The sequence below is a fragment of the Salvia miltiorrhiza genome, chromosome 6 (genome assembly GCF_028751815.1).
Source record: "Salvia miltiorrhiza cultivar Shanhuang (shh) chromosome 6, IMPLAD_Smil_shh, whole genome shotgun sequence".
Classification (NCBI taxonomy): Eukaryota; Viridiplantae; Streptophyta; class Magnoliopsida; order Lamiales; family Lamiaceae; genus Salvia; species Salvia miltiorrhiza.
In genome coordinates this window covers 8,221,459-8,240,615 of record NC_080392.1, presented here as the reverse complement: position 1 = coordinate 8,240,615, position 19,157 = coordinate 8,221,459, and the positions used below count along the sequence as shown (strand labels likewise).

The 19,157-nt window shown below is 36.2% G+C and overlaps 2 protein-coding genes and 1 non-coding gene across 3 annotated transcripts; 2 read left to right on the top strand and 1 right to left on the bottom strand.

Moving 5' to 3' along the window:
• Positions 1-3,411: 3,411 nt before the first annotated feature.
• Positions 3,412-6,477, bottom strand: LOC130988405 (UBP1-associated proteins 1C). Its single transcript, XM_057912228.1, has 6 exons — positions 6,244-6,477; positions 6,021-6,095; positions 5,522-5,652; positions 4,149-4,653; positions 3,893-4,006; positions 3,412-3,752 (listed from the first exon to the last, which is right to left on the bottom strand). Exons 1-6 carry the CDS (start codon positions 6,328-6,330, stop codon positions 3,690-3,692), a joined length of 975 nt encoding a protein of 324 aa, XP_057768211.1. The 5' UTR covers positions 6,331-6,477; the 3' UTR covers positions 3,412-3,689.
• Positions 6,478-7,210: 733 nt separating this feature from the next.
• LOC130988404 (WD repeat-containing protein VIP3) lies at positions 7,211-9,795 on the top strand. Its single transcript, XM_057912227.1, is given in 4 exon segments — positions 7,211-7,425; positions 7,427-7,690; positions 8,989-9,003; positions 9,005-9,795. Coding segments are annotated over 4 exon segments (972 nt in total). The 5' UTR covers positions 7,211-7,350; the 3' UTR covers positions 9,623-9,795.
• A 512-nt stretch (positions 9,796-10,307) lies between these two features.
• Positions 10,308-10,380, top strand: TRNAF-GAA (transfer RNA phenylalanine (anticodon GAA)). The gene has a single exon. It is a non-coding gene; the product is annotated as a tRNA-Phe (tRNA).
• The last annotated feature ends 8,777 nt before the right edge of the window (positions 10,381-19,157 follow it).

Sequence of the window (19,157 nt, the reverse complement as noted above, 5' to 3'; positions counted from 1 at the left end):
GCACAAAATACATACTCTCTTCATCCCTCAAACATCTTCCTCAATTTCTATTTCGGTCTGTCCCCAAAACATCTTTCTAACTTATTTTTTAAAATACTTTCATTAATTATTACTCTTACAATTTCACTTTTGTGGGACCCATTCCTCACTTTTACTAACTATTACTCTTACAATTTCACTTTTTGTGGGACTCATTCTCCACCTATCAAATACACAACTAACTTTTATAAAACTCGTGTCATCTTCTTTCGAGGAAGATGTTTGGGGGGGGGGGGAGGGAGTATTATGAAGTACAATCTTTCGAGGAAGATGTTTGGGATTCTATGGTTTCATATTTTGAAAGTATTCACGGTGAATAATATTAAGAAGATCCCGAGTGAATACATCCTAAAAAAATGTACATGGCAAGCAAATGTTAGATTTATTGAAGATGCAAATCTCAATGCATTTGAGTTAGATCCAAAAGTACTTCAAATGTACGATATAAAGAATTGTGTATGTTACATGTCCAGTTGGTTACAAAAGCATCTAAGAGTGAAGATACATATAAAACTGTGAAATATGATATTCTAAAGATGTTTGATATGGTGGATGACAAATTATAACGTAAGAAGTTTGTTGATAAATAAGGATGGATTATGCTACTAGGTCAGAAGTTAAATCAACATAGAGAAGGGACAATTGTGTTGCTAGATGAGCCTGATGCACAAACTAATGAAATAAACACTCATGGGTTTAAAGATAAAGAATAAGACAATGTTAAGCAAGAGACTTAAAGGTGACTTAGAAAAAGGTTTAAGGGGAAAAAAATGAGTAAAAAAAAGTCCAGCGCCTTCAACATTGTCCCAAATTCATCCTCATTATTGTTCTCTAATTTTGAGGTTATGAATATATAATTTTATTTTACTATTATTAATTTTCTAAATATCTAGTGGAATTATTTACAAAATTGATTTTGATTTTATTTCTTCTTATAATCTTATTGAATAGGATGTTGAAGAAAATCATAACATTGTTTTTAATGTGTCTTCTATACCATATCAATAGCTTGACAGATACCGAGTTTGTTTGAATATCTAAGTGAAAGTCTTCATGTATCTTGTTAATATATTGAATACATCCAAAGCTCATCGTTTTATGATGACATAAATTTTATTCAAGTCATCAAAATTTTGGTGGATCCCATTATTAATGAGCATGGCTAGCTTATTTATTGGTAACGTCTTTTTGTAACATCATTATAATAATGTTTATATAAATCCATTTTGCCACAATTTTTGTTGTTTCAAAAAGCTAAGTATTTTTTATGTCCTCATTTTATTGTTATTGTTTTAGACACAACAACAACAAAGTTTTGACCATTTGCGAATAAAGACTCGCAACAAAGTAATAGTTTGAACAATTATTAACATTATAAAGGAAAAGTTTCTAGAGGAACCTTTGTTGGTGTGTTGATATAGAGAGCTAAATTACTAGTTTGTGCCTCAGTTCCTGCCAATGAGAGTTATTTTAGTAAAAAAAAAAAAAAAAGAGAATTGTGTCAGTAAAGTTAAATATTTCCTTCGTTGATGATTATTAGAAAATTATCCAAAGCAGAGGATGAAAGAATGGAGTGAGAAGCTTAAACTATACAGTTTCTAATTTTGATAAACAATATTTTATTCATCATTCCTTGAATTCGTGATTTTATCAGGATATAATGATATTAAGTTGTGATTCTCATTTTTTTTATGTGCACCCAAATTTGTTGGATAATAGAGAAATTTTCTTTTATTTTAATTTCATAGTTGAAAAAAAGAAAGTCATTCTTTGTAATGTGTGATTGGATGATGGTTATGCTAGAAAGAAAACAAATTTTATGAACATGATGTTTGTGTGTGTGTGTGATTGAGTGTATAGTTCACAACTGTTTCAAAGCATGCTCTAAAAATTATATAATTAAATCTGAATATGTGCATCAAATATCTTCTAAGATGTTTGCTACACATTTGTCCTCACCAAGATTGGAGCTATAATAAGTGGATGCTCTTGAGAGCATCAAAAGTGAGCTTGTCACAAACAGGAGTACTAGTTTTGTTGTTTCATGTAAAAAGTCAAACTTTGAATATATATGACTAACATGAATAAGCGAAGCACAAATAAAAAATAAACACAATTAGCAAGGAATTATTTTGTACAATTTGAACGTTGACCTTCATTGATGGACTTTTAAGACATTGAGTTGTCAAAAATTGAGAAATTAAAATTGTTTTTGCACTCACTCGCAACTCATTTCAAGTGAATAAGATTATAAGAAAGGATGTAGAATTTAGCTTTTTTGTATGGTACAAAGCTAAAAGTGTTGGATTGGGACTATTTGATTTCAAAATTGCTCGAGTTAGTTAGAATAGTTGTTGGATCGAGACCACATAATTCTCTCATGGGCCTTTTCGTCGAATAGTTGGTGTGGCTCTGTGCGACGGAAATGATGAGCAGACTCGGCCCAAACCGATTGAACCGACCGGTGCGGTCCAGGTCGGTGGTTTTGGTCCGATTCTGTTCAACCCTAATTGTGGTGAAGAAGTCACCTCTTCAATTTCGACATTATTGATGTGATGCAGCTAGTTCGGCGGTGAAATCGGCGGGTCCGATGATGAGTAGAATTTAGGCTGCATCGATGAGAATTTATGCTACAATGTGCCGATGAGTGGAGAGGGGAAGGAGGAACGTGCCGAGAGAAAGGAACGTCCAAATTAATGTGTGGTTGGGGGTTATAAATTTAATGGTTATTAGCCAGTAAATACACAAACTTTTTATATTTTTTGAAATTTAACATGACCTTTATTTTTAGCCTACAAATACACAAACTTAGAATTTTTTCTGATTTTTGACATCGACATGAAAAAACTCTATTTATTGTTGAGGTGGAGGCCGGAATACATGATGTGAACTACCAAATATTCACTTGAATAGAGTAATTTGATTCATTATTTTGATTAGAGAGTGAATGACATGGTATATCAACCTTCACGTTAATAGTAAATTAGAATTTTTTCTTGTCGATGTCAAAAAAAAAAAAAAAAAATGTTAAGTTCGTTTATTTGTAGGCTAAAAATAGAATAGAAGTCATGTTAAATTTCAAAAAATATAAAAAGTTCGTGTATTTAAAGACTAATAACCCTAAATTTAATATGGATATGGATTGGTGGGAGAATCGTTGTGGTATTTAAAATGGAATAAAATAACTATAAAGAATAGTAGAATACGATATTAAGCAATACTCTTTTATTTGCGTCTCCCATCCGGGCGTGCACATTTCAATTAATATAAAATTAAATGGTTATGTAATGTAGATATTTTTGAAAGTGAGTAGTTTTGATTTGATAGATAATTTCACAAAGTAGGGTAATTTTATATATTTGCACAAATCAAAATCTGCAATCTGAATTTCATATATATCAAGTTGAGGATCTTCTTTGTCATAGTTCATGGTAACAAACAGTACAAAATCACTTCTCAATTCCAGATATACCCAACCTCCCCACAAATACAAATTTGAATGTAGAAACCCAGATCATATGCGCTCTAGACCAAAAAACCTAAACAAATAAAAAAAAATCCATCTCAAAAAGTGCAACATACAAAATTCAGCAGTTTTGATATCCTTCTGGTAATTCATCGATTCATGTGACAAAACGAATGGACCCTTCTCAGCTGGTGGTGGCTAGGCGGACATATTTTCCATCCACAACAAATCTTGAGCTTGATTCGATCTGCATCAACAGACAATAGCAAAACAAGTGACACCAGTTCAAGTAATTTGAAGGCATACAAAATTATTAAAACCAATTAATAGTATGTGGCACCAGAAGAATTAATACAGTATAATACAAATGGACAAAAGACTTGATACCTTTTGCTCAATCATATCAGTGACTTGGTTTTTATCTTCCGTGCAGCCAGAGTCCTTTAAAGATTTCACAACAAGTTTCTTAAGTTTCTTAAGTTTCATTGCACCATCTGGATTCTGCCAGCATGCAAGATACAGATTAGTTACAATGTATCATGACTATCTATAAAAGAGCTCACAACAAATTCATAAATTGTCAGATTCTTGAAATCATGAGAAACTTGATAGTGCTAAAAACTAAAAAGACATGGATACGTACAGATTTCAGTGCTGAAGTGATAAGCTTTTTCCACTTAATGCTCTTGCACTCATCCTTGTCTGCAGCTGAATCCAGTTTAGTGTGTTCCTCTTTTGCACTGAGTTTGGCCTTCTTCGAGCTTTTTGTTACCTCTGTTTGTGCTCCTTGTATTTGACTAACCTTACCATTGCCTAGTTCTATAGAAACATCAACTCCGCTCTTGTGGTTAGCATCACCATTTTCAGATGCCTCAAGTTTTCTTTTCTTGTTTGAGTCCAAAGAATTATTCTCCACTCCAGAGCCGTCACACAGGGGAGCAACTTTAGATGAATTTATATCTCTTGAATCACCTAAATCTTTATTTTCAGGAACTATATTTGTTGCATTGTTTTCAGCAGAGCCATTGGTTTCTACAGTCCCATTGCCCTGCTGTTTTGCATGGAATCCTCTTGCTTTTGCTCTGTGTTTTCTCCCATCTGCATGGAGGAGCAAAGCTTGCTTACTCGTAGCCTTGGTGTTACACAGGCTGCAAACATAGTAAAAATGTTGAGACATAAAAACCGTGGTTCAAAATAGGAGGAAAAGAAGACAAAAGACATGAGAAACAACTATAGAGTACTAAAAGAACAAGAAACACAAGGAATAAGCAGTTCTTTAACGTAACTTAGGAGCACACTGAAGCAATTCAAATTACGTTGGACAAATGTGAATAATAATAGTAAAAAAGATAAGTAAATAAAAATCTAGCCCAACTAAGTAACACATACAGTGTGGGACTTGGAATATCTTGTTTAGACAATTTCCTTGTCTGAGGCAGGAATAATCATATAAGTCCTAAAAGTAGAAAAGAAATAACCAGAATAGGTAGAAAATAACAATAAAAAAGCCAATGTTATGAAGTAAACATGTACATATCACAGTACTAAGACAGCTATTGAATTTCATTAACACTTTAAGGAGGCGTGTTTGGTTTGAGTTATAAGGCATGATTGATAAAATATTACAATTTAATCAAGTGTTTGGTTTGCATGATTCGGCCTGCACCCTAATCATGCAATTGGAATGATTATTTACCACCCCAAAGTTGGGTTGATTATTTAATAATCAACTAATTCTATAATCTTATCTATCCCATCCACCAAACGAAACACCCCCTAAAGGAATACCATAAACCTGAAAATGAGTTTTTAAAAAGTAAAACTTAAAATTCATACAAGAAGCATTCATCTCAATAAAAACCCCTACAGTCTATCTATCTGCCCGAACTTATGATTAAAAGGATGAAAGCTTTATGACCAATTCCACCATTTATATGATTTGTCTTTCACTTAATGGATAACTAGAAGCAAACAGATGAATGTGAACCATGCATTGCCCGCACGAGGGAAACATACCTACAGAACCATGGAGGGCGTTCAGATAATCCGACATTTATGTCAACCTCTGGTTTCAGCTTTGCATCTTTTTTGGGCTTAGTGTTCATTCCATTCACTGCATTTCCTTGACCCTTTGGACCGTATTTTTCCTGATTGCAAAGGACGTATATAAGATAGTACATCAAAATTAAGGATTTTTCTCCATATTAGACAATGCCATTGGGATTGATTCAAATCGATGCCATAAACCAAGCATAGAAACGATAAAGGAAAAATGCAATGTACATGGAATCAAAACTTGAAATAAAGGAAAGAGCAACAGAAATAAAGGATATAAACATTTCCTAAGTTATACAGATCACAATCAAAAGCAATGCCGCTACAGAGAGCTATAGAAACTCGAAAAAAAATAACGAAGATCGAGAAAAGCAAATAGTTTCAAATGTGGTAATATTAAAGGGCATTAGACAATTAATTCAAGAAAAGAAAAGAAAAGTATGAGGTCTATGAGGAATACCGCTTCGGTAATGCATTGAGTATGGCTTTCAACGTCTTGCTGCCCAAATACTTGTCCACAATCGATACACGATAGCTATTACAGAGCAATAAACAGGAGATATGATCGTTATACAGAATTGAACAGACATATTAGATTCTCGATGACAAGCCATTAAAACAAAATGTGGAAATTTCCCGCAAACAACCCAAAAAAGGAAAGGACAAAAGTAGATTTCGGAAACCTTGAAAGCAGAGCATTGCCTGAAGTGATTAGGAAGCTTGGGTTTCTTAAGGTTGTCGCCGCAGTCCTCACACTGAAACCAGACCATCTCTTCTCACATCCACTGCGTGCTCTGTGGGTGTAGACTAGTTCAGCTCTGTAACAAGAAATGCTATGCGAGTGGGATTAGGCAGGCCTTCAAATTTGGGGGGGTTTTGTCTAGGGTTTTTCAGAATTGGTGAATATTAGGGAATTTTAGATTTATATGGAATTAAAACTTTAATACAGCCCCTTGATTTTAATAGGTCCAAAACAACTAATGGGCTATATTCGAAGCCCAAAATTCAATCAAACGAACCAATGAACCACGCTACCACAGCCCACGGCCATTTCGTGGGTGTGTGTTAATCTAGTTATAAAGAGGTTAATGTTCAAGTTCGGAGGTCCTAAGTTCGACTCTTTCAATATTTCTTAATAGTCATAGTACAAAAAATAATCTTAATAAGAAACGACATAATCTTAATAAAAATAGTCATTAATGGGACCCATCATATGATAGTTTTCAAAAATAAAAAAGAACTATTTTTTTTGTGGACATTCTAAAATAGTAAAAATGGACTATCTTTTATGGATGTATGAAGTATATCGATAAAGAATTGAAATTGAATAAAAAAAATTATTTTAAAATATGAATTAGGATTTGTTTAAGTTTTTAGAGACTTTACGATGAATTTGTCATTTTATTGAACTGAGTTTGTGATTTTAAGTTTGAATCACGTAAAAAATGAAAATTATACTAGTAATTGTATTTGTAAATAAATAAAGAGATTTTTGTATATTAGAAAGTAATCCAAAAACAAAGAGATCAATTTTTTGAGTATTAACGGAAGAAAAAAAAATTACTATATTGTCTAGAATGGCACTAAAAATTTAAAATCAAGTACATTGCAATGGAGAATTGGTAGTTAAGGGCGTATATACCATATTCGGCACGTTTAAGAGAGAAAGAAAAACAGATTTTATTTGAACCCTGATTTTGCAGAGTACCTATGAAACGAGTATAGTTAGATTTCGCGACTCCCCACTCACCACCGCTGCCACCTGAATTAGGGTTTTTGCGCCCAAAACCATGAAACTAGCGCCATTGAACACCGTGCAGAACGCCCACGACGACTCCATCTGGACGGCGGCGTGGGTGCCGGCCCACCGTGGATTCCGGGCCACTGCTGTTGACGGGCTCCCTTGACGAGACGGTGAGGCTGTGGAACCCCAATGGCCCCGATAAGTTGCAGACTAACACCGGACATTGCCTCGGCGTCGTCTCCGTCGCCGCCCACCCCTCCGGCCGAATAGCCGCGTCCGCCTCCATCGACAGCTTCATTCGAGTCTTTGATGTCGCCACCAACAACACCATCGCCACCCTCGAGGCTCCGCCCTCTGAAGTCTGGCAATTGCAATTCAATCCCCAGGTATTCATTAATTAGTTTTTGTTTGGTTTGGGGGTGTCTTTTGTGCATTGGCTTATTACGTTTGCTGTGTTTCTTTTTATTTTTTATTCAAGTATGTGATTATAATGATTTGTGATGATAATCTATAAGGATGCAATTGCTGTCAAATTTAGCTAAACAAATTGGCGGGAAGAGCTGGTGCTAGTGAACAGAAGATAATGTTGACTACTTCATGTATTTGATTATGTTGCTTTGAATCTGTTAATTTGTACACCAGTAAGAAGATGTAGGTGTATCACTATCACAGTATCAGGCATACTTCACTGAATGCAATGGTTGAGGCATTCTTTGCTCTCTTCTTCCCCCTTTTAATTTTGTTTTTCTGTTCTCCCTTTTGCAGATGGGATGGGTGCCAAGGGGTTACAAGCTATTCCAAAATTTTCTTATCGACTATCATGCAAATTTGTGTTCTCCCTAAAAAATTTAAGTAATAAATCCTTGGAAACTATAACTGAAGTACATCTGGCCTTACTTCTAGTTCTTCTCTTTCTAGTTTTCACTCTTGACTTAGGTGCGTAGCATACCTTCTACTGATTTTGATTGATATGAAATGCTGGTACCTTACTGCTACAAAATTTAGATAGAGAGGTGACTCAAAATCTTGCTTTTTGAGAAACTTCTTCCAATAAGTTATTGAGTTTTTTAATCAGTTATATTTTTTAGATATGCTTTCTTTGGTGAATACATATTATTTTTTACTTCAAAAGCTCATCAGTAGATTCTGTTAGAAGTTTTATGAGTTATTTGATTCTCGTTTTTCTTTTCTTCTATGGGAGTGGGGGTGTCAGGTGTGTGTCTGTGTGGAGAGCTCTGAGAAGATTGCCATGAATGATTTACTAAGTTTTTAATCTGGTTACCAAAGATGCTGATGGTTCATGTTTTTATTTAGTTGAAGCATATTTTTTAGCACTCATTTTGACTGGTGATCCTAAACGCAGACCTTTGGTCGTATAAATTTATAATATGTTGCGACTGCATGGTAGTATATTTGCTATCTCTGACTGAATCAGCTGTAGGTTGACTTAAAGTCACTATGTAGCTATAATTTTATTTCATGAGTCATAAATGTTTACTTCCTAGTTTTGGTAATTTTAGTTTGTAAGATATTTTACTGGGTGGAGTTATCGTAATGCTTTTGAGAAGCATTATGATGTCAGCAGTAATATCTTTGAACTTTCCTGTCTATATGTTACTTTTTCCCGTTTCTGGCAGAATATTTTATGTGAACTCATCGGAAACTTCTACATCTTCTTACTCAGGGTACAACACTTGCAGGCAGCTGGAGGTGGTAGTGCTTCAGTGAAGCTGTGGGATACTGCAGAGTGGAAGCTGATTGCCACACTAGAAGCTCCTCGACCCGAAGGCTTGAAACCATCAGAGAGAAGTGGGAGCAAGAAGTTTGCCCTGTCCGTGGCATGGAGCCCTGATGGTAGACAAATTGCCTCTGGCGCAATGGATGGCACCATCTCTGTCTTTGACGTGCCCCGTGCTAAATTCATGCACCACTTGGAAGGCCACTGCATGCCCGTCAGAAGTCTTGTGTACTCATCAGCACCTCTCGATTCAAGAGTGCTCTTCTCTGCTTCAGACGATGGTCATGTCCATATATATGATGCCGAGAGGAAAACCTTGATCACATCGTTGTCGGGCCACTCTAGCTGGGTGCTGAGCGTGGATGTCTCCCCAGACGGAGCAGCAATAGCGACAGGTTCAAGTGACAAAAGCGTACGCCTATGGGATCTGAAGATGAGAGCGGCCACCCAGATACTGACTAGCCACACTGACCAGGTTTGGGCAGTGGCATTTGGACCATCGTTACAGACAGATGTAAGATCTTGCCTGCTTGCCAGTGCGTCCGACGACAAGAGTGTATCGTTCTATAAATATTCCTGAAAACAGCTAACTCGGTGGAAGATTTGGAAACTGATTCCTCCCCATTTGGTTGAGATACTGGTAAAAAGGGGATGTGTTTGTTTTCTTGTTAACTGTGAGCAAATTGGTGTATGTATACCTGATACTTCGACGTTGGTTTTAGTTCTCCTTTAGAATGAATTTATTTGATGGTATATGTTTGTGTTTATGTTAAACCCTTGAGTGGAGCGATTACAGAGTGTCAAAATTTCTTTGAAAAATGCAGCTGCAGTTGAAAATCTTACAACTCATTTTCATCAAACGATTACACGTAGATTTGTTGTAAATTGGATATGTTTCACATCCAAAGATCCTTGTGCTGTTACAAAATATGTCGTCATATCCAAAGATCGTAGCATGCAGGTCTCATTTTGATAACTAAATGGCAAAGTATTTTGAGTGTAGTTAGCTGATTTGCCTAGACCTAACATGTTGAGTTGATGTAATATTACCATTTTAACTTTAAAGCTAGGTTTATAAATCACAACTTCTTTACTTTATATATATTTCAAAATCCTTCAATAGTTAGTGGGAATTGCTTAGGGATTAGTATTTGATAATAAAGTGCAATGGCCTGACCCAGGCTTTTTGTAAAGGAATAAATATTTAGTGGGCCTTTTTATCCGATGTATTGTTATATATAGCGTTATAAGAAATTAAATATCAAGCGGGGATAGCTCAGTTGGGAGAGCGTCAGACTGAAGATCTGAAGGTCGCGTGTTCGATCCACGCTCACCGCATTTTTTTATTTATTTTAGCTTTTCATTATTAATTTTTGTTTTTCTTTCAAGTTTAACATACCATTTATTTCATTGTTTAGATCATTTTTATTTATTTATTTTTATTTTATTTGCTTGTTTATTCATATTATTTATTTATTTTAGTTTTTTTATTTATTTTAGCTTTTCATTATTAATTTTTGTTTTTCTTTCAAGTTTAACATACCATTATTTCATTGTTTAGATCATTTTTATTTATTTATTTATTTTTATTTTATTTGCTTGTTTATTCATATTATTTATTTATTTTAGTTTTTCATTTTTTATTTCTTTCAAGTTTAACATACCATTTATTTGATTGTTTAGAGCAGTTTTATTTATTTTTGTTTTTCTTTCATGTTTAGCATACAATTTATTTATTTATGTTTTTCATTTTTTTATTTTTGTTTTTCTTTCAAGTTCTACATACCATTTATTTGATTGATTGATTGATTGCTTATTTTTATTTTATTTGTTGTTTATTTTCTTCCATTCAAGTTTAACATAACATTCCTAAAACCGTGACTTAAAAAGCTGTGATATGAGCTTCAATTTGATAACTTTGCATTAAGTATATAGATGAAGCTATATCAAAGCTCTGACTTGCTTCATCGGCTATTAATAAATGCATAAACCAATTCTAAAGATAGAAATGGAAGAAGAAGAAGAAGAAGACGACGACGACGACATGAGGTGATTTGATAGATCACGTTCCATAAAAAATAAATGTCGTATTCTTATGAGATGAGTCAAATGACAGCTTCGAATATTTGTGCAATTTTGACATTTCATTTTGTGTTTTGTATTTTGTTTTAATAATTATTTATTGGGTAAAGGTCACTTTTTATTCCATCGTTTTAGCGAACTCTCAAAAATGTCTCAACTTAACGATAATACTAAAGCGATACCCAACTTATCATAACAATATCCTTCATGTCCTATTAAAATTTTCCGACTATCGAAAATTGACGTGGATAGCCGGAATTCCAACATGGCATATCTACATGGAATTATATATCTAGCTGGACAAAACATGTTTATATGACTTAACAAAAATAGAACAACACGTCGTCGTTTGGCCTAGACGTTCTTCTCTCTTTAAATGTTTTTCAATGGCCTCTCTGCAGCCCTAGTTTCACACACATGAAATCGAGTAGGTAATCCATGCCACAATCTAAGAGTTATCATAAGTGAAGCCATATTATTATATCTGCAGAATAAAATAAAATATGGGAATATTATTTAAATATGAAACGCGAATTGAGGCAGAAACTGTGGGATGGAATTGAATGTTGGTGTTGAATGTTAAAAACTATGGGACAGAAACTTCGATTCGAAAATCTCATTCTTCCGCAATTTAAACCAACAATTTCAGGAAAAAAAAAAAAAGGTGCAAAAAACCTATCGGAAAGTTGGGTTAGGGCTTTGATTGTAGTTTTGGCCGCAATTTCAGCCTTCGCGATTCAAATCGCCAGTGTGATTCGAGACAACCCCAGTGATTCCATACGTCACCGCGATTTCAGTAGACGTCGACTTCAGGAGTTGAGATTGGGAGTGAGTTCTTACGAGTTGAGAATCTAGATTTCAGACAATGGGATTTCAGATGTTGTTGCGATTTGAGACTTCAGATTTCAAATTTTAGGAAGGAGGCATTACTACGTCATTCTCTTTTTTTTAGAGGCATATTAAAACATTTTTTCAACTAGATATATAATTTCACGTATATATGCCATGTTGGAACTCGGGCTATCCACGTCAATTTTCGATAGTCGAAATTTTTTAATAGGATACGAATGATATTTTTGTGATAGGTTGGGTGTCGTTTTGATATTATCATTAGGTTGAAATATTTTTGAAAATTCGCTAAAACGATGGGACAGAAAGTGACATACTCTTATTTATTTAATAATACCGTTGTATGTAGGGGTGTAAATTCAGGTTGCGGGTATCGGGTATACCCTCACCCGCCCCGATACTGGCGCGGGTATCGGGTACACGATACCCGCAAAATCAAGGAAGAGGGTCAGGTGCGGGTATTATTTTCTCAAAAACTGAGGGTATCGGGTACCTTCGGGGTACCCGCGGGTACCTGCATACCCGCATGTAATTTTTATAATTATTAATTAATTTTTAGGAAATATGAAAATAACTCCCTAAGCCCTAGTCAATTCACTACTCAGTACAGAGAGACAGTCGCGATTTGAAAATTAAACGGGAGTTTTGTTGAAAATACTTGCGGGTAAAGAGGGTACCCGCACATTGCGGGACAAGAATACCCTCCGACGGAACAAAATACCCTCCAACGAAAAAAAAAACACGCAAAATTAAAAATAATCAAGAACTTGCGGGAAATGAGAATACCCTCATACCCGCAGTGGATACCCGCAACATGTTGGTGGGACGAGTGAGGGTGGGGATTTCGGACGATTTTGTCCCGCGAATACCCAAATTTATAGCCATAGTCGTGTGCTCAAAAGCTAAAAAAAAGTACTCTTATGCCACCCACTATTAACTTGTGGGAATCATTATACCATGAAAAAAAGGAAAATGATAAAAAAGAAAACAAGACAGCAATTGGAAGAATATTACTATTAATTTCTTATCATTATTGATTATTAGTGGAATATCTTAGAGATGCTTCACTAATAGATTTGGGATTTAAGTATTTTGAACAATTCGTATTTAGATCGTGGGCATTTGTAGTCCACACTATGTAAGGAGATATTGCTCCAACCAATTCAAGTTTAAGGATCGAAGGGTGAGATAATGTAGATCGACTGATGACTCATTTAGAGGAAAATTGATGTTTGAGTTATTTTATGTAAATATTGAATTTAAAATGTGATAGTTACTTAAAGATTTTTTTTTTTTTTAAAGTTATAAATTTACTTTTAATTCTTATTTATTTTCATAAATATAAAAACGTGCATTGCACGTGTACAAATGTGAGTATGCACCATGTATAGACGCACATGAATTTAATAATACTCTTGTGAAAAAAATATCATTTTTAGAAGGGAAAAGAAAAACATGGGGGGTGGGGTATTATTTAATTAATGTGCATCCCAGTCTTCCCAAATATATACAGACAAGCATTTTCATTTTTACAATGTAAGGAAACGTTTTTATATTTATTTTTATAAGTAAGAAAACATAGAGAGAAAAAAAAATGAAAATAAATAAGAATTAAAAATGGATTTAAATTTATTTTTAAGTTTAATCTTTAAATAAATATAACTTTTACATTTTAAATTCAGTATTTACATAAAAAATATTAATGCTTTATCTGGGCAGGTTTGCAGCTTGGAAAAGTCTCGCATTTACTTTGCAAAAGGAGTGACCACCCCTATGAAGCGCGACATTAATCATATTATGGGTTTCACTTAGGGCGGTGATCAGGCGACTTATTTAGGAGCGCCACTTTTTGTGGGCAGGCCTCGTGCCTCTCATTTCATGAGAATCAAAGATCGTATTGTGCAAAAAATTTCTAGATGGGCATGCATCTTTCTATGGCTGGACGCCTTTGTCTGGTCAAGTCGGTTATACAGAGCTCAATCATTCACACTATGATGATTTTTCATTGGCCAAAGTCTCTTCTTCATAAGCTGGATCGTAAATGCAGGAATTTTATTTGGACTGGCAAGACCGACCAGAAATCGTCGTGTGATGTTAAGTGGAATCGCTAATGTGCTATTAAGGAAGAAGGGGGCCTGGGGATCCGTTCTTTCTCTTTGATGAACAAGAACTACCGTATGAAGTTAGCTTGGAATATGATTAAAGGGAGTTCTTTTTCTCATAAGTTGTTACGGTCGAGATATTTGACGGATTTTGGCTATGCTAAGAAAATCGTGGCGAACTCTTCTATATATGGCTTGGGTTGAAGCATGAGACCTTGTAGAAAATCCTACTAGGCGGTTGGGGATGGTAGATCCACTTTCTTTTGGATTGACGATTGGCTTGGCTATAGACTGTGTGATCGGCTTTTGATTCCTTCTTATATTCATAGATTTCTCACTCAGTCGGTCGCTGATTATTTTTTTGACGATTGCTGATACTTCTCTGAAAACTTTGTGGTGAACTTTCTTGATATCGTTTGCGATATTATCATTCTCCCTCTTGATAATGCCATGGATACCCGGCTCTAGAAGCATTCCCTTCGCAGAGACGTCACGTCGGCACTGGCTTTCGCCAATACTTGCCATCGATATCCTAGAGTTTCTTGGGGCTTGTGGCTTTGGGATGCGGCGATCCGAGTTCGCCGTTCCTTAGTTTGTTGGCGGCTCATTCATGGTAGGCTGCTTACCATGGATTGTTTGATTCGTCAAGGGCTCATTGCGCCTAATGTTTTCCCCATTTGCCTTAGCGCTGCGGAATCTATCTCCCATATTTTTTGGGAACGCACGAGGGTGAAGAAAAAAAAAAGGCCAAAATAGGTGTTGGTTTGACCTGAACCAACATGTTGAATTCTCTCTCATAGGAGACCAACTTTTAGATCAATATTAATTATAATATTTTTTTCACCACTAATAATACTATATTTAATCTTACTTTTCACATTTTAACTACTCTCAATATTAGTTATAACACACATTTTCATCACTTTCAATACTCCCTCCGTTTCATAAAATCATGAGCATTTTGTCATTTTGGGTCGTCTCACAAAAACATGAACATTTCTATTTCTGTACACACTACTCCACCATAATCCATTTACTTTTTAACTCTAATTTTTATAAAGTGTGATCTCTTTTATACTCACAATACACTTTTATCTAATATTTCTTAAAATTCGTGTCACTTCCAAATATTCGTGTTTTTGTGAGAGGGGTGGTGTATTAATTATAACATTTTTTTCACAACTTTCAATACATTAAACATTTTTATCTTAAAAACTCATGCCTCTTCTTCCTACACAGTTATTTCGAAAGAAATATTATTATTATTATTATTATTATTATTATTATTATTATTATTATTATTATTATTATTATTATTGTTATTATGTTAATTTTATTTTATTATTCATTCATTTTTTGTAAATACCAAATATAAAAATTCTATATTTCATTAATTTCATTTCATTTTCATCGTGGTTGTATTTCTAACTCAATTTCACTCCCATCTAATGTAATTTGTGCGTGCCTGCCATCACCATCACCTGAAAAGATATTATTCTCCTTTGGGATAATTACATGTAAAAACACCAACTTTGATCAAAATCCAAATTTAACGCAAAACTTAGGATTTTCCAATTTAATACACCAACTTCCAATCTTGTCCAAATTTGACACGGCTCAATGTTTCAAAATTCGAAAAATGACCCCTTTTTGAAACTAATTACACAAAGACCCATTTATGTTTTAATTTGGGATATCCTAGCCCAAAAACTTTATTTCCTTATGATGTTTCTTCTAATTATAGCTTGAATGGTATATCGGCTGGAAACTTTCCTCGTGCCCGATAGATTATTTTATAATCTGGGTCTGGACTGTGAGACAATGCCACGTACTTTCAAGCAAAAAGATAAACAAAAAGATCCTTGTATAAAATGGTATCAGAGCGGGTTTTTATAGAGGAATTATATAATTTTTAGTTTATTTTATTATTAACCCATGTGGGAGGAGACTCCATCAAAAGTTTATGGATCCGGACGAGTGTCCGAGATGTGTACCATACAGGAACACTCTCCAACATTTGGAGAGCGAAATTACCCGTCTATTAGACGGACTCAACTGGAACAATCGAGCCCTCGTTACCAACGTACGACGAGGAGAAGATGTCGAGATTATTCGTGATATTATTACGAGTATCCAATTCTACCATGAGCACCTCATGGGACTCGCCGCCACCAGAACGGCGATTGAACGAACCAGAGACGAGGCCCATCAGTCACACGATTGATGGAACAAAAAGACAAGGCGGGAGTAGCTTATCCGAGCTACCACAAGATCGAGCCAGACTCTTCCAACAACGTCAACTTGCGGGAGATTCAGAAAACGGTGGAATATTACGGCAACAAGCTGTATGAACTACCGATGGAGATAAGCAGAATAACACTCAAACAAGAGGAAATATTAACCCTCTTGCGTGATATCCAGAGAAGAATGGAGGAGATCGAAAGGCGAAAACCATGTTCCGGAAAAATTCGGAATCAATGGTCCAAAGACCCGACGTCTACATCTCTATTCGATGCAAAACCCAAGGAGTTGCAGCCAGAGGACATAATCCGAATCATGAAAGGCAAATATCATGAATAGCCTTGACAGAATCGGATTAGAAGATTTACAAGAGTTAGCAGAATCTTTTGCTAACCTCAATATGGTTGATCTAAAGATGAACCAAGGAGATGAGGGCCCTAAAATTGAGCCTCAAGGAGAAGAATCGTCAGGAAAAGGGTCAGCCCAAGACGATGCAAGCCAGTTCCAACGAACCCGACGACGGAGGCCTCAGATGCAGAATACTCCGGTTGGAAAGGTCACACTGGAACCAGTCCATCCATATGGATTGATCCTCAATCTTGACGAAGCCAGCTTCAAAGAATGGGAGGGTCTCATCGACGAATGGGCTTCATCATTGAAAGTCGTAATTGCTACAATTGATTACGACAAAAAGGAATTTGCCAGAGTCTTCGAAGCTAGTTTGGCAGGCATGGCAAAACAATACTGGGACAAACTTGAGATTCCAGTAAGGGAAGAAATGTTTAGTAGCACCTCCATGTATGACATCATCAAGGAGATTACTAAGCAGATTAAAATCCATTTCTTGGGAATGGGTTTTTTCGAAGGATCCGCAGAGGAGAAGCGCAAGAAATATCAACAGGCACTTCACAATCTGAGATTGATGGTGCTGGAGCCAAAAGCTCTCGATGAATTTCTACGCCTTTATACCCTATATGTTCATATGGGGGAAGTGGAAGATCAGACGGCCATGGACCTCTTTTTCCCAAAGTTTCCAAGTCCATGGAGAGAAATGCTCATCAAGGAGTATGTTTCACCCGGAAAATATCCCCTCGATAGTGCTTCAAGGAGGATGTCTTATGTCCACAAGAAGCTGTCCGAATGGTGCCAGAAGGCAGCGGAACAGAGGAATCTCAAGAGATTGAGGAGACTCAACAAGAAATCCCCATTGATGTGCGACAACATTGATCTTCCAACAGAGATTGGTGCTGAGTTGCTGTATCAAAAGAGGAGCCGAAAGAAACATAGGTATCAACCCTATGAAAGAAAGTCCAGAAGAAGTTCTTGGAAGCCAAGAACTATGTGGACGAGACAGAAGGCTCGCTCCTACAAGTCAGGCCAACGGAGCGGACCATCCAGAAACCGATTCTCAAATCAAAAGAGAATCCCGGCGAGAAAAACTTTCAGGCGCACTCAAGCCAAAACAAATGAAAGTTTCAAGGATTGCAACTGCTGGACGTGCGGTGCAAAGGGGCATATCTCTACAAATTGCCCAGACAACAAGATGAGGAAATTCGAATCCACACCGGATATCGAAGACGCCATCTACCACCAGGATTTGATACCCGTGTATCAATTCGAAAATATATCATCTGATGAGAGTATATATGAGCAAGAGGAAATCTTTAGTTCTGAAGATTCGGAGATGTCCGATGGATCAACCGGAGCCGAGTCAGACTAAAGAAGAGCACGAGGTTCACCACACCCAGCAGGAGGATCAGAATGGATTTACTAGCCATTTCCTGATTCCACAAAAAGAAGTGGTGAAGCAGCTCGTGAAAAAACTCAAGAAGGAAACCGAAGAGGTTCAAACTTACCAAGGGTTTTCTAATGGAAGATTGAATCGAGTTTTAAATAGCTTGATTCCAACCAAGAGGAAGCATCATGTCTATTTTGGCGTCACAAGCCAAGAAATGGCACTTCCAATTGAGATCACAAGTAACCAGGTTGAAATCCAGCTGGTTCCGGCCGAAGATATTAGGAAGGATCTCAAGAAAATGAAACCAGAAGTCGCAAGTACGATGAAATGGATTCATATTGGAGCAATTCAATTGGTACTCAAATCTTCCCTTTTACCAGGGACAGACCAACCAATTGATGTCGCACTCTGCGACAAAAGAGTTAGAGATGCCAGAGAATCAGTTATTGGAGCTTTTTCAGGCAATATCTATGCCAAGAAGATTATAACCGAATTCTACCCGCAAATCGCTTATAATCTGCAAGATTCATCCTTCAGCCGAGCCCTGACTCTCTACCAGGACTACAAAAAGAAGGAGTACATGACAGATGGAAACAGGCCATACTCACTGACTTATCAAGTCTCGTATGCCTTATCAAATTCCCATCATACGGAGTTATTTCTGGGAAAAGAATTTATTGAAATTCCAGAAATATTCAAGGAGGTCGCCAAGGCAGCCCCTCCAAACCGAGTTGAAATTCCCCGGAACAGGGAAATCGACATCGATGTTGGAGATAAACCAGTGCTTAGCCATACCCAGAGTATCAGACTGGGAGCACCAAGGCTATCATTCCAAGGTAATAGGCTAACCTCAGGGCCTATTACAAGAAGCTCCTCTCAGTCATACGAGAGAAGGACAATTCAGGAAACGCTAGTCCCAGACATGAGGGTCAAATTCAAATGCCCCGAAGGATGGAGACAGGTTTCTACAAGAATTAATACAACAAGCATGGAAAACAAGTTTCCCTGCAGTATGTTGTATTATCTGGCGAATCCAGGCGACAACCGATACATCGGAACTTTGGAGGTTGGAGGTTTTGAAATTCAGACCGAAGGCCAAGCCG

Bases quoted from the DNA above. Each gene is read 5' to 3' on its own strand.
- LOC130988405 (XM_057912228.1), bottom strand. From the start codon at position 6,330: ATGGTCTGGTTTCAGTGTGAGGACTGCGGCGACAACCTTAAGAAACCC. The intron at 5,653-6,020 runs GTATTCCTCATA...CTTTGCAATCAG, and splicing joins CTCAATGCATTACCGAAGCG to GAAAAATACGGTCCAAAGGG. The intron at 3,753-3,892 runs GTATCAAGTCTT...CTGTTGATGCAG, and splicing joins CTGATATGATTGAGCAAAAG to ATCGAATCAAGCTCAAGATT.